At 34.2% G+C, this 24035-nt stretch overlaps 1 protein-coding gene across 1 annotated transcript in view; it reads left to right on the top strand.

The window, feature by feature from the left end:
- The window catches only part of VPS13B (vacuolar protein sorting 13 homolog B), a 778183-nt gene that overhangs the window by 19651 nt on the left and 734497 nt on the right, over window positions 1-24035 (top strand). The window contains exon 3 of the mRNA XM_029222782.1: window positions 21301-21421. Coding sequence (XP_029078615.1) covers window positions 21301-21421 — 121 coding nt within the window. The remainder of the gene's footprint in view (window positions 1-21300; window positions 21422-24035) is intronic.

The following is a 24035-nucleotide window of genomic DNA, read 5'->3' as shown; positions in this document are numbered from 1 at the left end:
CTTTATCATTATGTAATGCCCTTCTTTTTCTCTTACTACCATCTTTCTTTCAAAGTCTATTTTGTCTGATATAAGTATAGCTACCCCAGCTTTCTTTTAAATGTTTCTATTTGAATGGAATATCTTTTTCCATCCTTTCACTTTCAGTCTGTGTCCTTGTATCTGAAGTGAGTCTCTGGTAGGCAACATATAGTTAGGTCTTATTTTTTATCCTTTCACCACTCTATTTCTTGTGATTGGAGAATGTAGTGCATTTACATTTGAAGTATTTATTGATAGGTAGGTACTTAATGCCATTTTGTTAACTGTTTTCTGGCTGTTTTGTAGTTCCTTTCTTCTTTCTCTCTTCATTTGTGATTTGATCACTGTCTTAGTGGTAAGCTTAGAATCCTTCCTTTATCTTTTGCATATCTGCTGTAGGTTTTTGCTTTGTGGTTACCATGATGCTTATATATAACAGCATATGTTTATAACAGCCTATTTTAAGTTGATAACAACATGTGTTTGAATGCATTCTAAAGCTCTACATTTTTATCCACCACAATGTGTTATGTTTTTGATGTCACATTTTACATCTTTTTATCTTGTGTATCCCTCAACTAATTATTGTAGTTATAGTTCTTTTTACTGCTTTTGTCTTTTAACCTTCACACATCATAGCTTTATAAGTAATTAATCTACTGCATTTACTGTATATTTACCTTTACCAGTGAGATTTATATTTACTTTCATATGTATTTTTCTTTTTAAAATTTAATTATTTTTAATTGAAGTATAATTAACTTATTATATTACTTTCAGGTGGGCAACATAGTGATTCTATATTTTTGTATATTACAGAATGATCACAGGATGAGTCTAGTTACTGTCACCATACAAATTGTTACAGTATTACTGCCTATGTTCCCTAGGCTGTACATTATATCCCCTTGATTTATTTATTTTATAACTGGAAATTTGTACCTCTTAATCTGCCTCACCTTCATTCTTTCTCCCACACCCTTCCCCTCTGGCAATCACCTGTTTGTTCTCTGTATCTATGCGTCTGTTTCAATTTTGTTATAATTTGTTAATTTGTTTTGTTTTTGAATTCCACATATAAGTGAAACCATATGGTATTTGTTTCTCTGATTTATTCATTTAGCATAATGCCCTCTAGGTCCATCCATGGTGTTGCATGTGGCAGGATTTCATTCTTTTTTATGGCTGAGTACTATTTCATTTTGTGTATGTGTGTATATACTACATTTTCTCCATTCATTTATTGATGGACACTTAGGTTGCTTCCATATTTTGGTTGTTGTAAATAATGCTGCAATGAACATAGTGGTGCATGTATCCTTTCAAATTAGTGTTTTGTTTTCTTTGGAAAAGTGGCATTCCTGGATCGTATGGTAGTTTAATTTTTTGAGGAACTTCCTTATTGTTTTCCATGGTGGCTGTACCAACTAACATTCCCAGCAACTGTACATGAGGGTTCCCTTTTCTCCACATCCTTACCAACTCGTGTTATTTGTTGTCTTTTTGATAATAGCCGTTCTGACAGGTGTGAGGTGATATCTCATTGTGGTTTTGATAATTTCATTCCCCTGATGATTAATGATGTTGAGCATTCCTTCATGTGTCTGTTGGCAATCTTTATATCTTCTTTGGAAAAATGTCTGTTCAGGTCCTCTGCCTATTTTTTTAATTGGGTTGTTTGTTGTTTTTGATGTTGCGTTACATAAATTCTTTGTATGTTTTGGGTATTAACCCTTTATCGGATATATTGTTTGCAAATACAGTTGTTTGGCTGCCTTTTCGTTTTGTTTTTGTGTTTCATCATGCGTAGTTTTGTGAAACCACCGCCACCATGATCGAGATATAAAAGTATATCACCATAACAAGGCTTCCTTGTGCTACTCCTTTTAACTGTACTATCACTTTCCCTACCTCCTGATCCCTGGCAACCACTAACCTGTCCTCATTTTATATAATTTTATTTCAAAAATAACAAATATAAATGGAATCATACAGTATGTAATATTTTGAGCATAGATTTTTTCACTTAATATAAATCCCTCGAAGTTCAGCCAAGTTGGTATGTGTATCAGTGGTTTGTTCCTTTTCATTACTGAGTAGTATTCTACTGTATGGATATATATATATATATATATGCTTTTTTGTGATACGCGGGCCTCTCACTGCTGTGGCCTCTCCTGTCATGGAGCACAGGCTCCGGACGTGCAGGCTCAGCAGCCACGGCTCATGGGCCCAGCCGCTCTGTGGCATGTGGGATCCTCCTGGACCGGGGCACGAACCCACATCACCTGCATCAGTAGGCGGACTCTCAACCACTGCGCCACCAGGGAAGCCCTGTATGGATATATTTATATCATGGATTGTTTAACCATTCACCCATTGAACAACCTTTTGGTAGTTTCTAGGTTTTGGTATTACAAATAAAGCTACTGTGAACATTTATGTACAGATTTCTATGCCTACATAAGTTTTTATTTTTCTTGGATAAATGCCCAAGGATGCTATTGTTGGGTCCTATGGTAATTTCATTTTTATTTTTAAAAATGATTGCTAAACTAATTTCCAGAGTGGCTATACCCACTATTCATTTCTATGAGCAGTGTATGAGTGATCCAGTTTTTTTTGTATCATCACTAGCATTTGGTATTGTCACTATTTTTAATTTTAGCCATTCTGATAAGTATGTAGTGATGTCTCATTGTGGTTTTAATTGGCATTTTCCATATGGATAATGATGTTGAACACCTTTTCATATGCTTATTTGCCACATGTATTAGTGAAATACCTGTTCTTGTCTTATGCTCATTTTCTGATTTTGAGAGTACTTTATATATTCTAGACATAAGATCTGTCTGTCAGATATGTGGTTCGCAAATAGCTTCAATTTGTAATTTGTCTTTTCATGCTCTTACCAAGGCCTTTTACAGAGTGAAAGGTTTCTGTTTTGATTAGGTCCAGTTTATTAATTTTTCCTTTTATGTATTGTGGTTTCAATGTCAGATCTAAGAATTCTTTGCCTAGCCAAAGATCATAAAGTTCTTATGTGTTTTCTCCTAAAAGTTTTATAGTTTTACATTGAAATCTGTGATCCATTTTGAGTTAATTTTAATATAAGGTATGCGGTTTAGTTTGAAATTCATCTTTTTGCCTGTGGATGTTCACTTGTTTCAGTACCATTTGTTGAAAAGATTGCACCTCCTCCATTGAATTGCTTTTGCCATTTTGTCAAAAATCAGTTGGGCATGTTTATGTGAGTCTGTTTCTAGGTTCCCTATTCTGTCCCTTTGATTAATATATCTATCCTTGTGTCAATATCACACTGTCTTGATTACTGTAGCTATATAGTAAGGCTTAGTTAGCATTGGGAAGAATGCGTCCTCCTACTTTATTCTTCTTCAAAATTGTTTCTGGCTATTTGAAATAGTCTTCTTTCCAGGTAAATTTTAGAATAAGCTTGTTTAGAAAAACCTTGGTAGGATTTGCCAGAAATTGCCTTAAATGTATAGGTCAGTTTGGGGAGAATTGACATCTTTACCATATTGTCTTCCAATCCATGAGCACAGTGTGTCTCTCCAATTATTTAGATTTTCTTTGATTTCTTTCATCAGCATTATGTTTTTCCAGCATGTAGATCCTATATATGTTTTATTAGATTTATACCTAAGTATTTTATTTTCTTTGGAGCACTTATAAATGTTATTGTGGTTTTGATTTTGGTTTCCAGTTATTCATTGTTACGCAATTGATTTTTGTGTATTGATCTTGTGTTCTGCAACTTTGCTTCATTTGTTAATTACAGGAGGTTTTTTTAGTAGATTTCTTGGGATTTCTTATCTAGATAATCACGTCATCTTCAGGTAGAGTTTTGTTTGTTTCCAATCTATATGCTCTTCCATCCCTTTTAAATTTACAAGTTAATATTTATACCTCTTCACTGAATCTGGCTCCATGATGCCATTGTAAACACTTTGGCAGAGGTCATTAGGAACATCATTTTTGCAAAATCCAGTGGACACTTTTCATTTATCTTTTTCAGTCCTCACTCAGTTAACGTGTGATGGTTCTTTTCCTGTCTCTCTGGCACCCTTTCTCTGGCTCCTCTTGTGACTTCATTTCTGCTACCCATCCCAGATTTTTTTTTTTTTTTGCCAGATTTTTAATTGGAGTTTCCCAGGCTTTCATTACTTTAGTCCTTGTCTCTCCTTGGGTAATTTTATTCCTAGTGGATTTAGTTATCACTATATGCTATTTATTCATAAAATGCTATTTTAGGGTCCAGTCTCTTTTTTTTGCCCCTGAGCTCCAACACCAAGAGCAAAATGGACCTTCACTTATATGTCTCATAGAATGTTCCAAACTGAATTTATCTTAAACCTCAAATCTGTTCCTCCTTATATATTTCCTATTTCAGTGAAAAATTCCACTTTTTACCTTTAATCCAAACTAGAAACCCTGACAACATGCTTAACTTTCATCCAACTCTGGATTCTACTGTTACATTATCTCTTCAATATTTCTTTTCAGTCTTCATTGGTACTTCTCTCCAAACCTTTTTTTTTACACTGCCTCTGGGCATGATATTTCTAAAATGTAAACTGGATTGGTACTACCGTGCTTAAAATTTCTTAATGGCTACCGTCCTTTTGCTTTCATAGTTCTTCTCAATTTTTTCAGCCTGACCTCTGGAATCACTTGCTTTTCTCTCATATTTCAGCTACCCTGAATCATTTGTAGTTCCTCAGACTCACACTGTCTTGATTGCTATAGCATCTATATAAATATAGTAAGCAGTTCATTCATGGACATGGGTAATAGATGAGAATGATTTTCCTGAGCACCATTTTCATTATCTTATCAATGAAGTCTAGATGCTCAATTTCCATTAATATATTGGTAAACTAGAATATCCTTTACTTCAAGCTTAGTATAAGCAATTTTTAAAAATGTCTTTTGTCCTTATAAAAATCCATAGAAAAATTCAATTCTTCATTATTTATATAGTTATCCACTTGGATGAATTGCACAAAATTTATGTGTTGCCTCTGGCTTTCCCATACTCTCTAGAGAACTTCGAATAAGTTTAATATTCACATAAACAAATTTGTTGATAGAGGCAAATCTACCAAAAAAATTCGATTAAGGTAATCAGAAATTAAATACAAATACTTTCAGTGTTCTGTTGCATTTCTCAGGAAAAAAATTCCAGAAAGTTCCAAAAAGCAAGTCTTGAATTTGCCCTGCACCAGCAACTTTGTTTACATAGCATTTACATTGTATTAGGTATGATAAATAATCTAGATGATTTAAAGTGTATGGGAGGATGTGTGAGTAGGTCATATGCAAATACTACACCATTTTATATAAGGGACTTGAATATCTACGTAGTTTGTTATCCACAGGGGTCCTAGAACCAATGCCCCATGGATATTGAGGAATGACTATCTCAGGGTATATAATTTTTCAGTATTAGAAATATGAATTTTTTAGTAGTAGAAATTTGATTGTAGTAACTGTTTGGCGCACAGTGCTTTTTCAATTTTCAGGATTTTGTCTTTAGGGTAAATCTCCAGAAGTAGAATTCCTGAGTCAAAGGATATTATTTAAAAGCTTGTTTTTGGAACAAATATTGCCAAGTTGCTTTACAGAGGGTTTTATTAGTTAGCTCTTCCATCAGCTGATTGGAAGTGTACATTTTACCAAATCTTAATGGACAATGTGTATCATATTAAAGGAAAAAAGCATTTTTGAGATTTGATGATGTGAACAGTGTTGGTTTGTTGTTTTAATTTTTATTTGTCTGATGACTATGGACGTTGAACTTTGCCTGTGTATTTTAGTTATTTCCCTTTTCTGTGAGGTGTTTTGTGTCCCTTATTGTTTTCTCATTAGGGTTTTGGTGATTTTCTTAATTTTTTTCACCTTTTAGTATTAGCTCTTTTTTGGGGATTTATTTATGATTTTCCCCATTTGTTTTTTACATCTGGCTTTCTTTTTTTACTTTCAACATATATGAACATGTTTAGATTGACACATTTGTTTTTCTTTTTACTCTGATATTTTTCCATTGCTTTTAAATAGTTGGATTTCTTTCACTGTCTTATTTTATGTTTTCTATATTTCTCTCCTTTTTAATGCAACTTTCCTTTTTTCTATATTATTTGGATTGATTGTGCTTTTTAGATTCAGTTTTGTGTATTCCATTGGTTTTAAAGTTATACTTTTATTTTTGTCCTTTTAGTAGTGATTACTGTGAAATTTTTACTATGTATACCTAAACTTTAAATTGTTGTTATACTAATTTTACTCCTTCTTATTAATCAGTTTTGAGGATCTCAGAAGGCTTTAACTTATTATCTTCTTTCCATCTTATATGCTGTTATTATCTAGAATTTTAGTTTCATTTTAGTTTTATACCTCCCAAATTAATTGCTGTTGTTATTATTCTTTGTGTAATGAATACTTCTTTGATCTTATTTGCCTGTTTATCAGTTTTCTTGGTTTGCTGTTTTTAGCATCTCACTTCTTTCTGGGTTTAATTTCCACCTTTATGAAGTACTCTAAAAAATATTACAAAAGAGATTCTCTTAGTGGTAAACATTCAATTTTCATTGTCTAAAAAAATCTTTATTGTAGTCTCTCTCATTGGTAGTTTATTTGGTTGCATCAGGTTGGTGGATATTTTCTCTCAGTGCTTTGAAAATATTAACTCCACTATTGAATTGGTTCTGTTTTTGCTGTTGAGATTTTTATATATTAGTGGTGTTACCATTTTATTGTAAAACGTGTCTTTTTTTTTTCCTTAGTTGTAGTTAAGATCTTCTTTTTCAGATGTCTTTGCTGTTCTTCTGTTTCATGATCATGACTCTAGGAGTGAATTTCTTTTTTATCTTTTTTAAGATTTATTGTGTTTCCTATATCTATGGATTTATCTTTTTGTAACTTCTGAAAAATCTTTATCTCTTTGAATATTAATTCTGTCTTATTCTTTCTATTTTTGCCTTCTGAAACTTGTTTTACACACGTTACAACTTCTCAGTCTGTCCTTCGTATCCCTAATCTTTCATATTTATCTTGTTGTCTCTCTGTGCTACACTGTGGGTAGTGAGACTCAAATCTGAGTCTCTCAGATCATAAACTTATGTGCAATTCATAAGAGGGTTTGAAGTTTACTCCAGTGGTTCTCAAAGTGTGATCTGAAGACCGCTAGGTCATGATTTACTTTTTTCATCATTATTCTCTTATGAATGTAGAGTGGGATTTTCCACAGGCTACCTGATGTATGACACTGTGGTAGATTGAAGGCAGAAGTAAATATGAGAATCCAACTGTTTTCTATTAGGCCAGATTTTTTAAAATGTAAAATAAAATAATTCCATTATTTTTACCAGTTTTCTTTTTGTTTTGGAAAATATAGCTATTTTTCATAAAAAGCAAAAACTTGAAGTTTTATAATTTGTTTATAATTATGTTAATGTGATGGATTTCTTATTTTTAAAAGCATATATTTAAACTTTTTTCTCCTTTTTTATTTCTCCTATGGTAAATATGTGTAGATGTAACCCATTTATACAAAAGGTCACTGGTGCTCTCAGTAATTTTTAAGAGGGTGAAATGTCCTGAAATCAGAAACTTTGAGGACCCTTGTGTAGAGAGTTGAGAGTAGGAAGCCACTGAATTATTTTAAGCTAGCAAGCAACTTGACTGAATTTGTAATTTAGGAAGTTGACAGGCTTTTCAAAGTTGAGGAATAGATTGGAGGAGGTGATTTCAGGTAATTAGTTAAGCTCATTTTGCCATATTCTAGGAGAAAAGTGATGGGGCCTAGATGGAACTAAGTCATTGGCTGGGTGATAACTAAAATTATCATTTTAGTATATTTTCCTTTATTTGAAGGAAGCGTTGAAAAGTTCATTCAGCAAATCATTATCGAGTGCCATAGTACTATACTAAATACTGAGAATATAGTGGTTAATGGGAGGACAAAACCTTTCTCCTCTCTTGAATGTTTTAAGGAAAAAATGTTATATCATGAGTCGCTTATGATTTTAATTTTAGCATAGAAATGTTGTCTTGTAGTCTTAGAACCATCAGATGGTAAAATACTTTGCTTTAGAGTTAGGTTTGTTTTTGAGCTGAAATAACTTGAGTAATTTAAAAACATTACTGAAAAGGAAATAAAAAACCGAAAACCAGGAACATCCACAAATAACTTGTGGATGAATCAAGATGAACATAAATGTGTTTCAAACTGTATTCTATGCCTTAAAAATTCAGGAACAGAAGAAATCATGGTTTCTTGAACTTCTACCTTTGTCTAAAACCTCCTAATCAGAAGTAGTAGAAAGAACACTCTTTTTAGTTAAGCTGTTTCAGAAAATAGCTATGTGTTATAAAGATGGAGTTCTTAAAATATATATATTTAAACTGTAGAATCTTTTATTATGTCATGTATAAGCTTGAAATTTGTGCCACATGAAAACCAAACTTGGCGTAAGGTGGATTTTTTGGTTTAACAATTTTTTTTAACATTAAGGAGGTTTTAATTCTTGTTTGCCATTCTCAATGTTTTTGGGGGGTTCTGTTATATTTGTTTTATCCTTGGGAAGACTTTTATTTTCTTTTTTCAGCTGTAAGAGGTATTTTTATTCTCTCACAGGTCTTCTAATTTAGGAAGAAGAAAAATTGGGATTGAGATAAGAAAGGAAGGCTTTTAGTTTCATGAAGGACTTGCTAAGAATGTTATGAATGAATGAAAATATGGGGCTGTAATAGAAGTGCCAGTACAACCTTAATTATAGTGTTCAATGCTGTGGACACTATAATTAATATGTCTGAATGCTGGGGGGAAGAAAAAAGCTGGTTTGAGACTTTGCAACTTGCTGGTAGTTGCAAGCTCTTTTTCCCCCTGTTAGCATTAATCCATCTCAATGTGTTATCTGGAAGTAAAGATAATGAACACAGACTGCAGCTTCTAGTTTTTTATTTCTGTTTGGTTCACAAGGTCTATAGGTTCCCTTTTAATCCATAAAATGCAATGATTCTCTGATTTTTGTTTTGATTATTAGGTGCTGCTAATTTTCTTTTTTCTTGAATTGGTTCATTTTTGCCTTGATTTTCTTTTTGAAACTTCAGGTATCTTATCTTTAGAAACTGTACCGAGCCTATATCTGATCTTAGTTTTCTATAGTCAGGTTATAATTGGGTTTTACTAGTCTGAATAACAATTTCTGCCTATTAATTGTAGTGTTTTAGATTATTCACATTTTATGAAATTTTCTGTATGTTCAGGTTTAAGTCTAATTTTTTGTTTGTTTACTATTTGTCCCATTTAATTTTTCTTCCTTTTTTCTTTTTTCCTGCCTTTTTTTTGATTAGTTGAGTATATTTTAGCATTCCATTTTATTTTCATTATTGGCCTTTTGCTATAACTCTTCATTTTCTTATTTTGTGGTTGTTCTAGGGTTGACAGTATGCATGCTTAACTTATCATTGTCTACTTTCGAATAATAATATACTACTTAATGGATAATGTAAGTATTCTCCTTTAGTATGCTTACAACAATATGATTCTCTTTATACCCTGTCATCATTTGTGCCAGTGTTGTTATAACTCTTATATATATGTTACGGACCCCAGGACTACATCATCATCATCATTGTCTTCATCATCATTATAGTTATGATTGCTTTGAACAATTAATTGATTTTTAAGAAATTAAAAAACAAAAAGTGTCTGTTTACCCACATAGTTATTTCCGGACTCTTCATTCCTGTATGCAGATCAAAGATTTTAATCTAGCAGCATTTTACTTCAGCTTAAAGAACTTCTAAAAATAGTTTTTGTAGTGCATTTCATATCTATAGACTCTTTCAGCTTTTGTTTGTTTGAAAAAGTCTTTGCTACTTTCTTTGCTTAAAAACTCTGACTTCTGGATTTAACCTTTGGGGTTATTTCTGCTTATCTGCTTATGGTTGGGGTTTTCTAATAGCAGCTGTGTCTACTTTGTTTTCAAAAGAGAATAATAGCAAGACTTGGAATGAGAGAAAGATGGCCAGCAGTTAGAAGATGAAAAGATCTTAGTAAGAGCAATATAAATAGCTTAAAGTAATTGCTTCTTCTATGAACTCTTTAAACACTTTGTTAACAAACTCTCTAATATTATTTGTCAAAAAATTTTGAACTTTATTTTTCTTATTTGTTAAATGAGAATAACAATATCTTATAGGATGTTTGTGACATTTATGAACAATGAATGTAAAGCTCTTGCATTACTATACCTGTAATAATTAATTACTCTCAATATTATTTTACAGCTTACGTCTTGTTTGCTTTTAAAAATACTCCTTTATAAATAATAAATATTCTGAAGTCAAGGACTCTTTCTTTTCCCACTGTTAACAACTTTTATCCCCTGTGCACTGTGCAGAGTATCCTGAATATAGCAGGTGCTTTCTTTCTTTTGACCCTTTACCACCTTCGTTCTACTTTATTATTTCCAGGCTCTTTTTTTTCATGTCTAGACCTAATGGAGTCTTTTCCTGTCTCATGTTACTCAACATCCACTTACTCATTAACTCACTGTAATATGGCTTCTTCCCTTACCACTCTAATTGAACTATTCTTTCAAAGTTCTGTAGTCATCTGTTAGTAGTCCTAGTAAATCTTAATTTTTGGTTTTCCAGTTTAAGATGATTGTAAATACTATAATAGTCATATTTGCCATCTTATTGGTGAAGAATTAAATTTGCCCACATTGTCCAAAAATAGATTAATTTTAAGGAGTGAATCTTGTTTGGTGTTGATCGTTATTTTGTACATCTGCATACACAGAGGTACTGATGATGATCAGCACTCCTTAGTTGTTGAACTATTCCCGAAGGCTAGGCTCGCACCTCCAACATTGTTGCACTGTTTAGCTCAGGCATGTTTTACTGTTTGCCTCAACTTGTCTAAATATAAACTTCCCTCCAAGTTAGAGCTCATTCTCAGCTTTAGTTATCTTATTTAGTAGAACCATTATTTACCTCTGAATTGCATTTGTTTTATAAGGAAGATAGGAATTATCGTTGTTGACTATAAGTAAAATGTTTCTAATATTTACAGTGCAAATGCAATGCCAAGAAAAAGGGGGAAAATGTTATTTAGGGTCCTATTAAGTAGTTCAGATTAACAGAGGATTTTCCAGTGCATCAAAGAAAAGCCAGTAAGAGATTGGATATACCTTTAAGAAACAAAATATTATTATTCTTTTCTTATTTTTGAATGAGACAAACTTTAAACTGTTAAAAAGTATGTTTTCTGAAAAATAAGTTTATATATAAATTTTAATTTCTTAATAGATAAGAATATATTGTTGTCTTATAACAGTTAAAGTATTTAGATCTTTCCTTAAGATTGTTTAAAGTATCTGTGAATATGAATGGATACTCAAGTATAGAATAGATGTTAGGGGATTTCAACTACAAAATAAACAAGTGTTTCTTATTTAAACAGAGATACAGTAAGCATCATGGCTCTTGAGGTTTTTTTCCTTTTTTTTTTTTTAAAACAGCACACTCATACTATAGCTCTACAGCCAAAGTCCCCTTCATAGCTAAAGTGGAATGAATCATTATAATCTGAATACTTAGCTATTATTAAATTTTAAAATTCTTACTGTTGTTCTAGTGTATAATTTAATTCTTTTAACCTTTACTTCAATTATTTAAAATCTCAGCTGGCTTCATTAGTATTATTGAGATGTATTCATAGTACTATTGAGAAAATTCTACTGTGTTTTACTGAAAATTTACCTTGAAATGTATTCTTTTCTTCTTATGTACTGAATGGTCCTGGGTTTCTCTGTTTTTGGATTTATATATGATTAGAAGATGTTTCTAGCTTTTTCCCCACACTTATGTATCTTTTTCCCCAAATTAGTTTTAGATCTTATTTTCTTTATCATGTTGGCCAAATTTTTTTTTTTTTTTGCGGTACGCGGGCCTCTCACTGTTGTGGCCTCTCCCGTTGCGGAGCACAGGCTCCGGACGCGCAGGCTCAGCGGCCATGGCTCACGGGCCCAGCCGCTCCGCGGCATGTGGGATCTTCCCGGACCGGGGCACGAACCTGTGTCCCTTGAATCAGCAGGCGGACTCCCAACCACTGCGCCACCAGGGAAGCCCCACATTTTAACTTTTACTTTTGCATATGTTTAGAATGTGCTGTTTTGATATATATATTATTTCGGAAATGTTATATTTTTCTTTTCCTTGGGTCTGTCGAATCTTCTTCAGCCTATTTTCTTACTGAAAATTACTTTCCTTTCTCTTATTAAAGCTTTATTGTTTCATTAGAAATTAGTTAAAGGGGTAACAGTAGAAATGTCTTGTCTTCTTGGCAGTACTATAGCCAAGCAAAAATTTTATGCTTTTCCCCCTGGGCTATTTTATAAGATTCCCTCGTAATTTAGATATATTTGTGGTATTGATGTTTTTTGCCTTATAAAACAATGAAAACACTGGGTTACAGAGCAATTTCAGGTTGAATAATTGTTTATCCTGTACGTTTTTATTGAGGCAAATGTTTTAAAGCGGGAGTCATGAAACTATGGCCCATGGGCCTACTGCCTGTTTTTATAAGTAAGGGTATTTTGAAACACAGCTAAGTATTGTCTGTGGCTGTTTTATTTTATTTTATTTATTTTTTATCGAAATATAGTTGACATACAACATTATATTAGTTCTAGGTGTACTACACAGTGATTTGATAATTGTATACATTAGGAAATGATCATCACTATAAGTTTAGTGTTGATCTGTCCCCATACAAAGTTATTACAGAACCACTGACCATATTCTTTATGATGCATTTTACATCCCCATGGCTTATTTATTTTATAACTGAGGGTTTGTACCTCTTAATCCCCTTCACCTATTTTGCCCGACCCCTCACCTTCCTCCCCTTTGGCAACCACCCATTTGTTCTCAGTATCTATGAATCTCTTTAGGCTTTGTTTTGTTTTTTAGATTCCACATATAAGTGAGATCATGCGGGATTTGTTTTCTTTGTCTGACTTATTTCACTTGTGTCATACACTTCCATCTATGTGATTGCAAGTGGCAAGATTTCTTTTTTTTATGGCTGAGTAATTTTCCACTGTGTGTGTGTGTGTACACACACACACACACACACACACACACACCACATTTGCTTTATCCATTCATCTATCGATAGATATTTAGGTTGCTTCCATATCTTGGCTATTGTGAATAATGCTCCAGTTAATATTGGGGTGCATATATCTTTTCAAATTAGTGTTTTTGTTTCCTTCAGGCAAAAATACTCAGTATTGAAATTGCTAGATTATATGGTAGTTTTATTTTTGATTTTTTATTATTATTATTTTTTTGTGGTACGCGGGCCTCTCACTGTTGTGGCCTCTCCCGTTGCAGAGCGCAGGCTCTGGACGCGCAGGCTCAGCGGCCATGGCTCATGGCCCTAGCCGCTTGGCGGCATGTGGGATCTTCCCGGACCGGGGCACAAACCTGTGTCTCCTGCATCGGCAGGCGGACTCTCAACCACTGCGCCACCAGGGAAGCCCTGTTTTTGATGTTTTGAGGAACCTCCATACTGTTTTACATTGTGACTGCACCAATTTACAGTCCCATCAACAGTTCACAAGGACTCCCTTTTCTCCACATCCTCACCAACACTTGTTACTTCTTGTCTTTTTGATGATAGTCATTTTGACAGGTATGAGGTGCTATCATTGTAGTTTTGATTTACATTTCCCTGATGATTACTGATGTTGATGAAGAGGCTGCTTTTCCCGATTTTATAGCCTTGCCTCCTGTGTCATAGATTAATTGACCATATAAGTGTGGGTTTATTTTTGTGCTCTCTATTCCATTGACCTAAGTGTCTGTTTTCTGTGCCAGCACCATACTGTTTGGATTACTGAAGCTTTGCAGTATAGTTCGAAACCGGGGAGTATGATACCTCCAGCTTTGTTCTTCCCTCTCAAGACTGTTTTGGCTATTCGAGGTTTTTTGTGTTTCCATACAAATTTTAGAATTATTTATTCTAGTTCTGTGAAAAATGCTATTGGTATTTTGATAGGGATTGCACCAAAAGACACACACAACAAAACTTTTGTCCCAGTATCACTGATGAATGTGGATGCAAAATCCCCAACAAAATCCCCAGCCAAATTCAACAAGACATTAAAAGGATCACACAACATGATCAAGTTGGATTTATCTCAGGGATGCAAGGATGGTGTGATATCCACAAGTCCATCGGCGTGACACATCACATTAACAAATTGAAGAATAAAGACCATATGATCATCTCAATAGATATAGAAAAAACTTTTTACAAAATTCAACATTCCTTAATGGTAAAAGCGCTCGACAAAATGGGTATAGAGGGAGTACCTCAACATAATAAAGGCCATATGTGACATACCCACGACCAACACCATACTCAGTGGTGGGAAGCTGAAGTTATTTCCTCTAAGATCAGGAACAAGACAAAGATGTCCACTCTCATCACTTTTATTCAACATAGTATTGGAAGTTCAAGCCATAGCAATCAGACAAGAAAAAGAAATAAAAGGAATCAAAATTGGAAAGGAAGAAATAAACCTGTCACTGCTTGCAGGTGACATGATATTATAGATAAAGAATTCTAAAGAGTCCACCAAACGGTTATTAGAACTAATAAATGAATTCAGTAAAGTTGCAGGTTACAAATTTAATATACAAAAACCTGTTTGTTTCTGTAGACTAATAGTGAACTATCGTAGAAATGAAGAAAAGAAACCCACTTACAATCGTGTCAAAAAGGAATAAAATACCTAGGAATAAATCTAACCAAGGAGGTAAAAGAGTTATACTCTGAAAGCTATATGGCATTGATGAAAGAAATTAAAGATGACACAAACGGCAAGATACACTGTCCTCATGGTTTGGAAGAATTAATATTGTTAAAATGACCATACTAAACAAGGCAATTTACAGATTAAGTGCAATCCCTGTCTATGGCTGTTTTCATGTTTCAATGGGCAGTGACAGAATTGAGTAGCTGGGTCAGAGTCTATATGGTTTTGAAGCCTAAAATGTATCTGGCTTTTTACAGAAAGAGGTTGCCTACTCTGTTTTAAAGTATACGATCATTTTAAAATTGACATTTAATTTCATTAAAATTAAAAGCAGAAAATTAAAAAAATCACCTTTTCTAGATTGATTATTATGATAGGAATTTGTATGTTGGTGGTTACTAAATTTAGAGAGCTCACAGACATATATGTTAAGGAAGGAGCTGACGTTTTCAATGTGGACAGTATAGTTATGGTGTATATTTATATTATCTTTATGTTGAAAAGTATGATTTAGAAAGGTTGATCTTTATTTAGTGTTAAATTACCAGATACTTTAAATAATAACCAAATAATTTGAGCACTTAAATAAATGGAGTCTTCCTGAGAAAATAAAAGTTAATAATGAATGATTAGAAATTAAATTATTAGAATATGTGTGTGTGTGTATTTGTGTGTTTGTTTTCATGTGTAGTGTGAAGTAGGAATATGGCTAACCAGTTCTCCCTGTACCATTTGAGTGGTCTCTCTTTTCCACTGATTTATAATGCCACTTCTATGGTATTTCAAGTATTCTTATCTATCTGGATCTGTTTCTGGACTGTCTTCCTTTTTTTTGTTGTTGTTGTTGATTAAATTTTTATAATTCTATAATAAATCATACTGAAGGAGGGGCAGTCTCCCCACTGTCTTTTTTTTTTTTTTGCGATACGCGGGCCTCTCACTGTTGTGTCCTCTCCCGTTGCGGAGCACAGGCTCTGGATGTGCAGGCTCAGCGGCCATGGCTCACGGGCCCAGCTACCCCGTGGCATGTGGGATCCTCCCGGACTGGGGCACAAGCCCGTGTCCCCTGCATCGGCAGGCGGACTCTCAACCACTGGTGCCACCAGGGAAGCCCCAACCTCCCTCTTTTTTTGTTTGCGGGGCCTAGTCTTTTCAAACCATGTCCTTTGTGATGTTTTCCTGACTACTGTAGCTCACTGTGATCTCTCCCGTCTCAGAATATATGGTGCTTAGTACTCTATGTTTAGTTGGCCTTCTCTCATCTGGAGGCAATAGAGCAATGTAGGTAAGATTGTGCCATTTAGTAGCAGTGTGATTTTGACCCATTTAATCTCTTTATGCCTCGTGTCCTCATCTTTAAATGGGGATCTTCTTTTATAGGGAATAGTGTCTACTTCATAGAGTTGTTTAGAGAATTAAGAGATGTGAATGTAGTGTCAGTAGTACATGACCCATTGTAAGTGCCATAAAAAAAATTGTTTTTTTCTGTGTGTCTCTTTTCCTCTCTGCCTGCCATTCTTCTTTCTTCCCTTTCTCTCTGCTTTCCTGTCTTTCATCAGTAATAATGCTAGGGGCTTTTCTATCAGATGTATCTGGGCATTCATCCCAGCTCTTTTACTTCGTATCTTTTTGACCTTAGAACCTCTTAAGCCCTAATTTCCTCCTCCTCCTTAAAGTTCTGGCACATATAAATGCTCAATAAATTTCACTGTTTCTTTTGTGTGCGTGACATATGTAATAGCTGACTAACTTGAATTGCTCTTAACCTTTTTATGCATATAAGTATTGTTCCTCAAGTAGGTAAAGTAAAGCTACCAGAATATGGGTACCATCTATTTGTATTCCCTATTTTCTCTCAAAATGCCTGACACATACTTTTTTTTTAAAAAAAAATCAGGTGTTCCTTGAGGGAAGTTATACATATAAGAAAACAAAGTGCAGTTTTATTAATCGGTTCACACACCCAGTCAACCCCAGTGAATTTTGGTAAATATTAGATGGTAGAATGTGGCTTAGGCCAGAATGCCTCTGTATATACTTTTGTTCTCTCATTCCTTAATTTCTGCCCATTTCACCTTCCAAATCTAAGGGTGGGTCTAACCACTTCAATCCAGTGGTTTAAAAACAGGGAAGGAGAGGTTGGCAATATGATATATACCTGCTGATACGAAGGAAAGGGATGTCATAGGCAATAATGAAGAGCAAATTTTTTCTAACATATGATGCTATTATATAACCAGCATAGTTTGATTGTTCTCTGGCTGGGCAGTATCCTGGGTTAGGTGGCTAGCTGTGGGTGTGAAAAGAAGGCAGAGGAGAGATGGCTAGTGATTGCATCATCTGGGGAACATGGCTCTGGTCCTGTTACTGAGTAACATGGATCTCAGGGGTAGAAGAGTGACTCCATCACACAGGTGTTTACAGTTAGTACAGTGATCTCTTTCATTATTAAAATGTAGCCTAATACATCTTATTGTATGTTAAGCTTTGGCCTGTCAGGTTAACTATTCCTGCATTTGAGAGGTTCAAGTAAAACAATGCAAGGGAGCATAAACTCTTTTCTTCCTCCCCAGCCTGTCGCAGTCCCTTATCCTCACTCTTATGGGAGAGAAGATGGAAGCAGCCTCCTCTGTGGGCTTAAGCTGACGTGTGAAGAGGTTGGGGGCATACTCTCCTTTACTGGAGTTGCTTGGCATTTTTTTTTTTATGGCTAAAATTAAGTTTATTAATATTGCTGTCAGGGTAGAGGGGTTCCAGAGATTCCCATTTTTACCACAAAAGGTAGTGTTTTATTTTTTCTGGCTCACTCTCCAATTGTACCTCTACGTTGCTGACTTGACTTGGCTCTCTGACTCTCCAAAGTAGAGTTACCTTTAGAGATTCTTTATTGCATCTATTGCCGTTATACCTGCTTCTGGAGGGGATAGAGGTGAATGTCTCTAAGGGCTTTGTATAGCGGTTCATTTCCAAGGCCCTCACACTCTGTTCAGGAGCTTTTGGTGACCAGAACTTCCAGGTGAACCTTAGTCCTTCTCTGCTTGTCAAGTTTGGTGCCACAAGGCTGAAGAGCATAAGGCACATCGCTTCTTCTGTCTTTTGTTTTCTCCTTTTTCAACTCTTTCTTACTTTTAACCTTTGTTTTTAAACAAGGACTTCGAACGATTGAGTCACCTGTTTTAAGTTTTGTCCTCAACCTTATTCATACTATTGTGAATCTGGGAGTTGATGGTTTTCCAGTTTTAATTGACTAGCCCTGTGAGGGCTCAGGTGAAAAGTATGTAACATGATCCCATGATCAGTCATTATGAAAGTAATGGGTCTGTTTACAGTGTTTGCCACGTTTTCACTCTGTTAGGAACTTTTGTAAGGAAATGACATTCTTGCTTGTTTCATGAGGAGCAAAGGGCAGTATTTTCAGAAATAGCTATGTGGTCCCCAAGAGACAACATTCTTTTGCCATGAAATCTACTTACCAGAGATTTTGGAAAAATTGCATCCTAAATCAGAAAGATATAACTGTAATGTGTTTGGGGTTAAAAATTATCTCAAAACATTTTAGCTGGTATTTTTGAGAACAGAGTTTCTTGTATTAGAAATTAGAGGCTTTCAATGAATTAAAATGTGTAATAGTCCACAGTGATGCATACTGGTGAAAAGCAGATGATGGACTCAAACTAATGGTGGAAGTAATTCCAGTTTTAATAGTAAATATTATAATTGTTGTTTTGCTTTATTTTTTTAAATTTAATTTAGTTGGGGCAGGATTTGAATGGAAGCTCACTTAATTGATGCAATTAAAATGTAATTGAAATGAAAACAAGTCAAAATTATCAAAAGGATTATTTTCTAATTATAATACATATGCAACCATAATTTCCTAACCAGAATTAAGAAAGAAATGTTTGCACATTTGGTAATGTTTGTTTCATAGTACATATTCCTATGGGTACCATGATTAATGCCCATTTTTAAGGCACACTGAAATTCCAAGTTTATTAAAATTTTTGTTTAAGCAAATGAAGTTATTTAGTTTGCTTTTCTTTTAAGTGAAGAAACGTAGTTTGTAGGGAACTTTATTCAGTTCTTTTTTTTAAACTATTTGAAAACTCATATTTAGTCTATGCACTTTACCCTTTTTTGCTGCTAATAACTTTTTAAAAATAAAATAACTTGTTCTTTCTTTTGCTTTAAAATGTTTGTCATCTCGTGTATGCCAGATTTATTGGACTGCAGTAGTTTTAGTGCATTTTGGCTGGAATGTTTATTATGACATCACTATAATCTATATACAGTATGTGATTTCAGATGGTTTCAGTGTTAAATATTTTCATAATTATGCTAGTTTTGGCAGTGCACTTGGAACTTTTTCACATCTCTTTAATGAATATGTTTTACTTCTGGGCTTTTGAGGCAACCATATGTTTCAAAAATTAATATTGTGCTTTTAATGTTAACATTGTGCAGAAGTGTATGACTACAGACATTTTTAAGGATCTAAGTTGAACTAAAAGTAATTACAGTAAGGTCTTATTCACAGTAGTAGTCTTTTAGTATTTGGAGACTATAACATCCCCCAAAATAACAGAAGATGTCATTATAAAGATTGAATAGTGAAGCTGTTTTGTGGAATGAAATGCTGTGAAGTTTTTTATTAACTTAAACGTAAGTTCGTGCAAAAATTTCCTTTACTGTTTGTTACAGTAAATTTTTAACTTTTTGTTGTAATGAAGTTTCAAACAGAAATTTTTTCTTTTGCTAATATATCACACTAGCATCTGAAGCCATGCTATATTGTAAAAGATTCATCTTTTATTATTGTATAATCCTCTTAGTGTGGTAGTGAATAAGAATTTTTGTGTCTTAAAGGAGGTCCTATCATTGTTCTTATTTGCCTCTAGTACCCTATTAGAATGGTAAATTTAGTGGGTATCCTTCTTTTTGTTCTTGAAATTTTCTCTTCAAATATATAAAAGAGAAAAACTAAATTTATCATGATTCTTTTAAGCATTATGAAATAGTTTTATTATTGATTAATGAATTGATGGTGCACAGTACACCATCTGTTTCCCTTTGTGTTGGAGAGATGTTTGATCTCTGCCTCCTCATATGCATCTCTCATTCAAGCAGAATGTGCTCTTTTATCCCCCCAAAAGGAATAAGATGATGTCAGATGCTTTTACCTCGTTTTACTACCTCATCTATTTCCTCCTTGTAATATCCGTCTTATTGAAAGAGCAATCTATGTTTATTTTTTCCATTTTAACTTGTTATTCACCCTTTGAACCACTCTTTTACTTCTCCCACTCCTGTCCCTCTACTGCAATTACTAAATGTCCTTTTTTTTTTTCCTTTGGTTATTGGCACCCTCCTCCTAATTACCAAATCTTAAGTGTTAACGTCTCTGTGGTTCTTAATGTGACCTCATTTTTATTGAGCTAGTCCGTGCCTTTAGCTTCTGGTATTGTTCTCCCATCTTAAACATTGTATACTGTGGCTTTTTTTGACTAATCATTATCCTTGCATGTGCTGTTTATAGTTTTCCCTACTTAGCCTCCAATCTTAACCTAAAACATTTCTACACTCAGTTTTAACGGCCTCATCTCTCTAGTTCTTCCAAATAGAATGACTCTTTGTGTTCCTATTACTTGAAAACAAACAAAAAAGTACTCTTGTAGACTGGTTATATATGTTTTAAATAGATTCTGAAATCTTTGCGAACAGATATTATATCTAATTTGCCTTTGTAAATGCAGCAATTAACACATAAAAGCATTATATAAATGTTTGTTGAATCAAGTCAGGAAAAGAGTACTCATTTGCATTGTACAGATTTCAAAAATATGTATGATTTTTTTGAAGTTTTTATGTTATCCATATCAAAACCCAGTTAAACCTTATATCTAATCTGAACAATATTCAATTCAGTGAGCAGTGTTAAATAGGATGCCAAGATTTCTGAGGATGATTAAGATTAATCATTAAAGGTGATTAAAAAGACAGCTCGGATTCTTAATTTAACTCACAAAATAGTAAGGGTCTTAACATATAAATAAATAGGGGAATATTAAGACCCTTTCCATTTATTTTGCATTTTCAAATGGAAAATGTTTAAAAGCTTCCTTTGAATTGTCTTCTTTTGCTAAAACCATATATAAGAATTTTTTTTGACATTATCAAGTGGTGTCTTTTGATACCAACCAAAGAAATAGACAATTTATGATTTTAAACTACTACTTACTTTTAAAATGGTGTTTAAGAATGCAAATTATGAAACATTTTGGTTACATAGATTTTTAGAGCTAAAAAAACCCCTGAAGAGTCTATTTTATCACATTTTAGTAACCTGCACACATTCAACAAAACTTTTTAAAATACTTGAATGGTGACTGATACTTTTCTTTCTTCAAAATAAAAATAGGATGACCATGAAAGCTGTGGTTCTAATTCTACCAACCGTAGTACTACTGAGAACACAAAGTCATCAGTAAAACCCAGAAGAATTCAGCAGGCTGCTCCCACAGATCCTGATTTGCCACCAGGTAACTTCTTTTTTATTTTTAATTTTGGTTTATTTTTGGCTGCGTTGGGTCTTCGTTGCTGTGCGTGCGCTTCTCATTGCTGTGGCCTCTCTTGTTGTGGAGCAGGCTCTAGGCGCATGGGTTTCAGTAGTTGCAGCACGTGGGCTCAGTAGTTGTGTCACGCAGGCTTCAGTAATTGTGGTGCACAGGCTTAGTTGCTCCATGGCATGTGGGATCTTCCTGGACCAGGGCTCGAACCCCTGTCCCCTACATTGGCAGGCGGATTCTTAACCACTGCACCACAAGGAAGTCCCACCACAAGGTAACTTCTAAGGGCATTGATAAAACCAAATTTTTGATTGTTATTAATCATTGTTGTAACCCTTTGTAGAATATATATTTTCCGTATTTTTTAGTGTCATAAAATATTTAAAATATATGTAAATTTGCTGCATGACATCAGAACAGATTGAAAGATGTTTGTGAGGGCTCTGGACTCATTCAGATTTTGATGCTCTTTTGCCCTAGGTTTATTCTTTAAGTTTCCTTCTTTCTTTTTTTTTTTCTGTTTACTCCTTTAAGATTAAAAGGTGGACGACTGAATGACAGTTACTTGAATATATTTTTGTCTTAAAATTTACTCATCTGTAAGTATAGGAATCACTGATCTAAACAACAAAATAACACAGATCATTTCAGACAGCTTCCAGTCTCCAGATTAAAAGCTTCATCACTTCAACTATATATATAATTCCTTTCATTTATTTTCTCATAGATTCTAATCATCTCTTGAGGATGATTAAAGGACAAATCCCAATAATTAATACATTGTTCTTACTTTGCTGCTGTTTGTCCCTATGCACGTGATCATATATCAGGACCCCTTCCCTTAAATTTTTCCTAGATTAAAGGTCAGGAATCAAATACATCTTCATGGAACACTAGTGCACATCTGGTGTTTTTAACAGCGTTTCACATTAAATAAAAAGGAGACATATTGTTCTGGGTAAGATAAGTACTCATTACATCATTAAGTTAAACAATAATCTTATCATTGTATAAAAAGTTCCCAGAAATTTAAGTTAGCTCTGTACTGCTTGAAATGTTTGTATAATAGTTACAGTCTTTTCCATGTGGCGATTTTGCAGAGCAAAGTGTCAGTGCAGGTGTTTCATTCTTTTTCTGTTTTTTTTTTTATGTTTCTGTTTATTTCTTCATTACACTCACGATCTTATAGTTATTTGTTGTCATCAGGGAAACAGAAAGAGGGATGGAAGTCAGCTCTTCTTGGGGACTCAGGACTTTCTTCCTTAGTTATATTAGTTCCAGTACCTAAAAGGTGGATCCCAATCCTGTTTTCACTCACAGAGAACTCTGAAAACAGGCTAATTTATCTGATGCAAAATCAACACCTGAGGAGACCCAAATCTTTTTTTACATTTTAAGATGACAACTGGGATTTTTTTTTTTTTTCTTTTTTTGCGGTACGTGGGCCTCCCACCGCCGTGGCCTCTCCCGTTGCAGAGCACAGGCTCCGGACGCGCAGGCTCAGCGGCCGTGGCTCACGGGCCCAGCCGCTCCGCGGCACATGGGATCCTCCCGGACTGGGGCACGAACCCGTGTCCCCTGCATTGGCAGGCGGACTCTCAACCACTGCACCACCAGGGAAGCCCATAACTGGGATTTTTAAAAAAAAAATTTTATTGGAGTATAGTTGCTTTCTTACATCCTCTCCAAGCAAAGACTTGCCTCTGACTCCTACTTATAGTCTCTTTGTTCCTCTTGCTTCTTGATAAACAAAGGAAACTGAAATTTTTATTTATCTGGAGGAGTAGTGGCTTACAAATAACAGTTCCTTGATAAATGTTTAATGACGGAAAAAAAAACAATGATTGTTACATGTCAGCTCTGTGGCCAAAGTGCATTGATGCCTTTTTACAGTTAGTAGTTATCTGTCCTTCTCTTTCGATTTTATTTATCAGTTACTTCTTTTTTTTGAGGTATAGCTGACATTGGTATAACTTGTTTTCTGCTCCAAAGGTTTGTAAGCTGGTTTAAACCTAAGTTCAACCCAATTTCAAACCTATTAATTTTTGACAGTCTTCTGGCACCATCTACTTTACTTGTAAGAGGTTGCCATTAGGTACATCATTTCATAGCCCTCCTCCCTCAAATATAGGTTATAAATTACATTTGAATTGAACATATTTAACTGGTGTCATAGTGATGTTAATGCTGATGCTTTGTGTTCTTAGGAACTTTACCTAACAGATCTCAGTATTCTCTCTGGCCTTAGAATAAATAGATTAATTGCTATGGCTGGAGAAGGTGCCAGAAGAAGTTATTTTACTTCTGAATGTTTCTAATTCTACTTAGAGTAGTTATGATGGTTAAAGAGCTTTCTAAATTCTTTTCATAATTATTAACTCCTTGGGAGAAGTCCCTGGTGAATCTAATTAAACTGTAAATTAAACTATAGCTTATTCTTACTTATGAAATGGGCAACCCCTTTACCCCTCCAAATTTCTGACTACATATCCCCTTAAAACTTCCTAAGCCAGCTCATTGTATACAACTCTCTCCATCAATATCCTGGCAAAGAATAATCAGTTTTAGGTTTAACTGTTGAGTCTTA

The sequence above is a fragment of the Monodon monoceros genome, unplaced genomic scaffold, assembly GCF_005190385.1.
Source record: "Monodon monoceros isolate NGI ecotype Baffin Bay Population unplaced genomic scaffold, NGI_Narwhal_1 Super_Scaffold_14, whole genome shotgun sequence".
Taxonomy (NCBI): domain Eukaryota; kingdom Metazoa; phylum Chordata; class Mammalia; order Artiodactyla; family Monodontidae; genus Monodon; species Monodon monoceros.
This window is presented reverse-complemented; position numbering and strand designations above follow the sequence as displayed.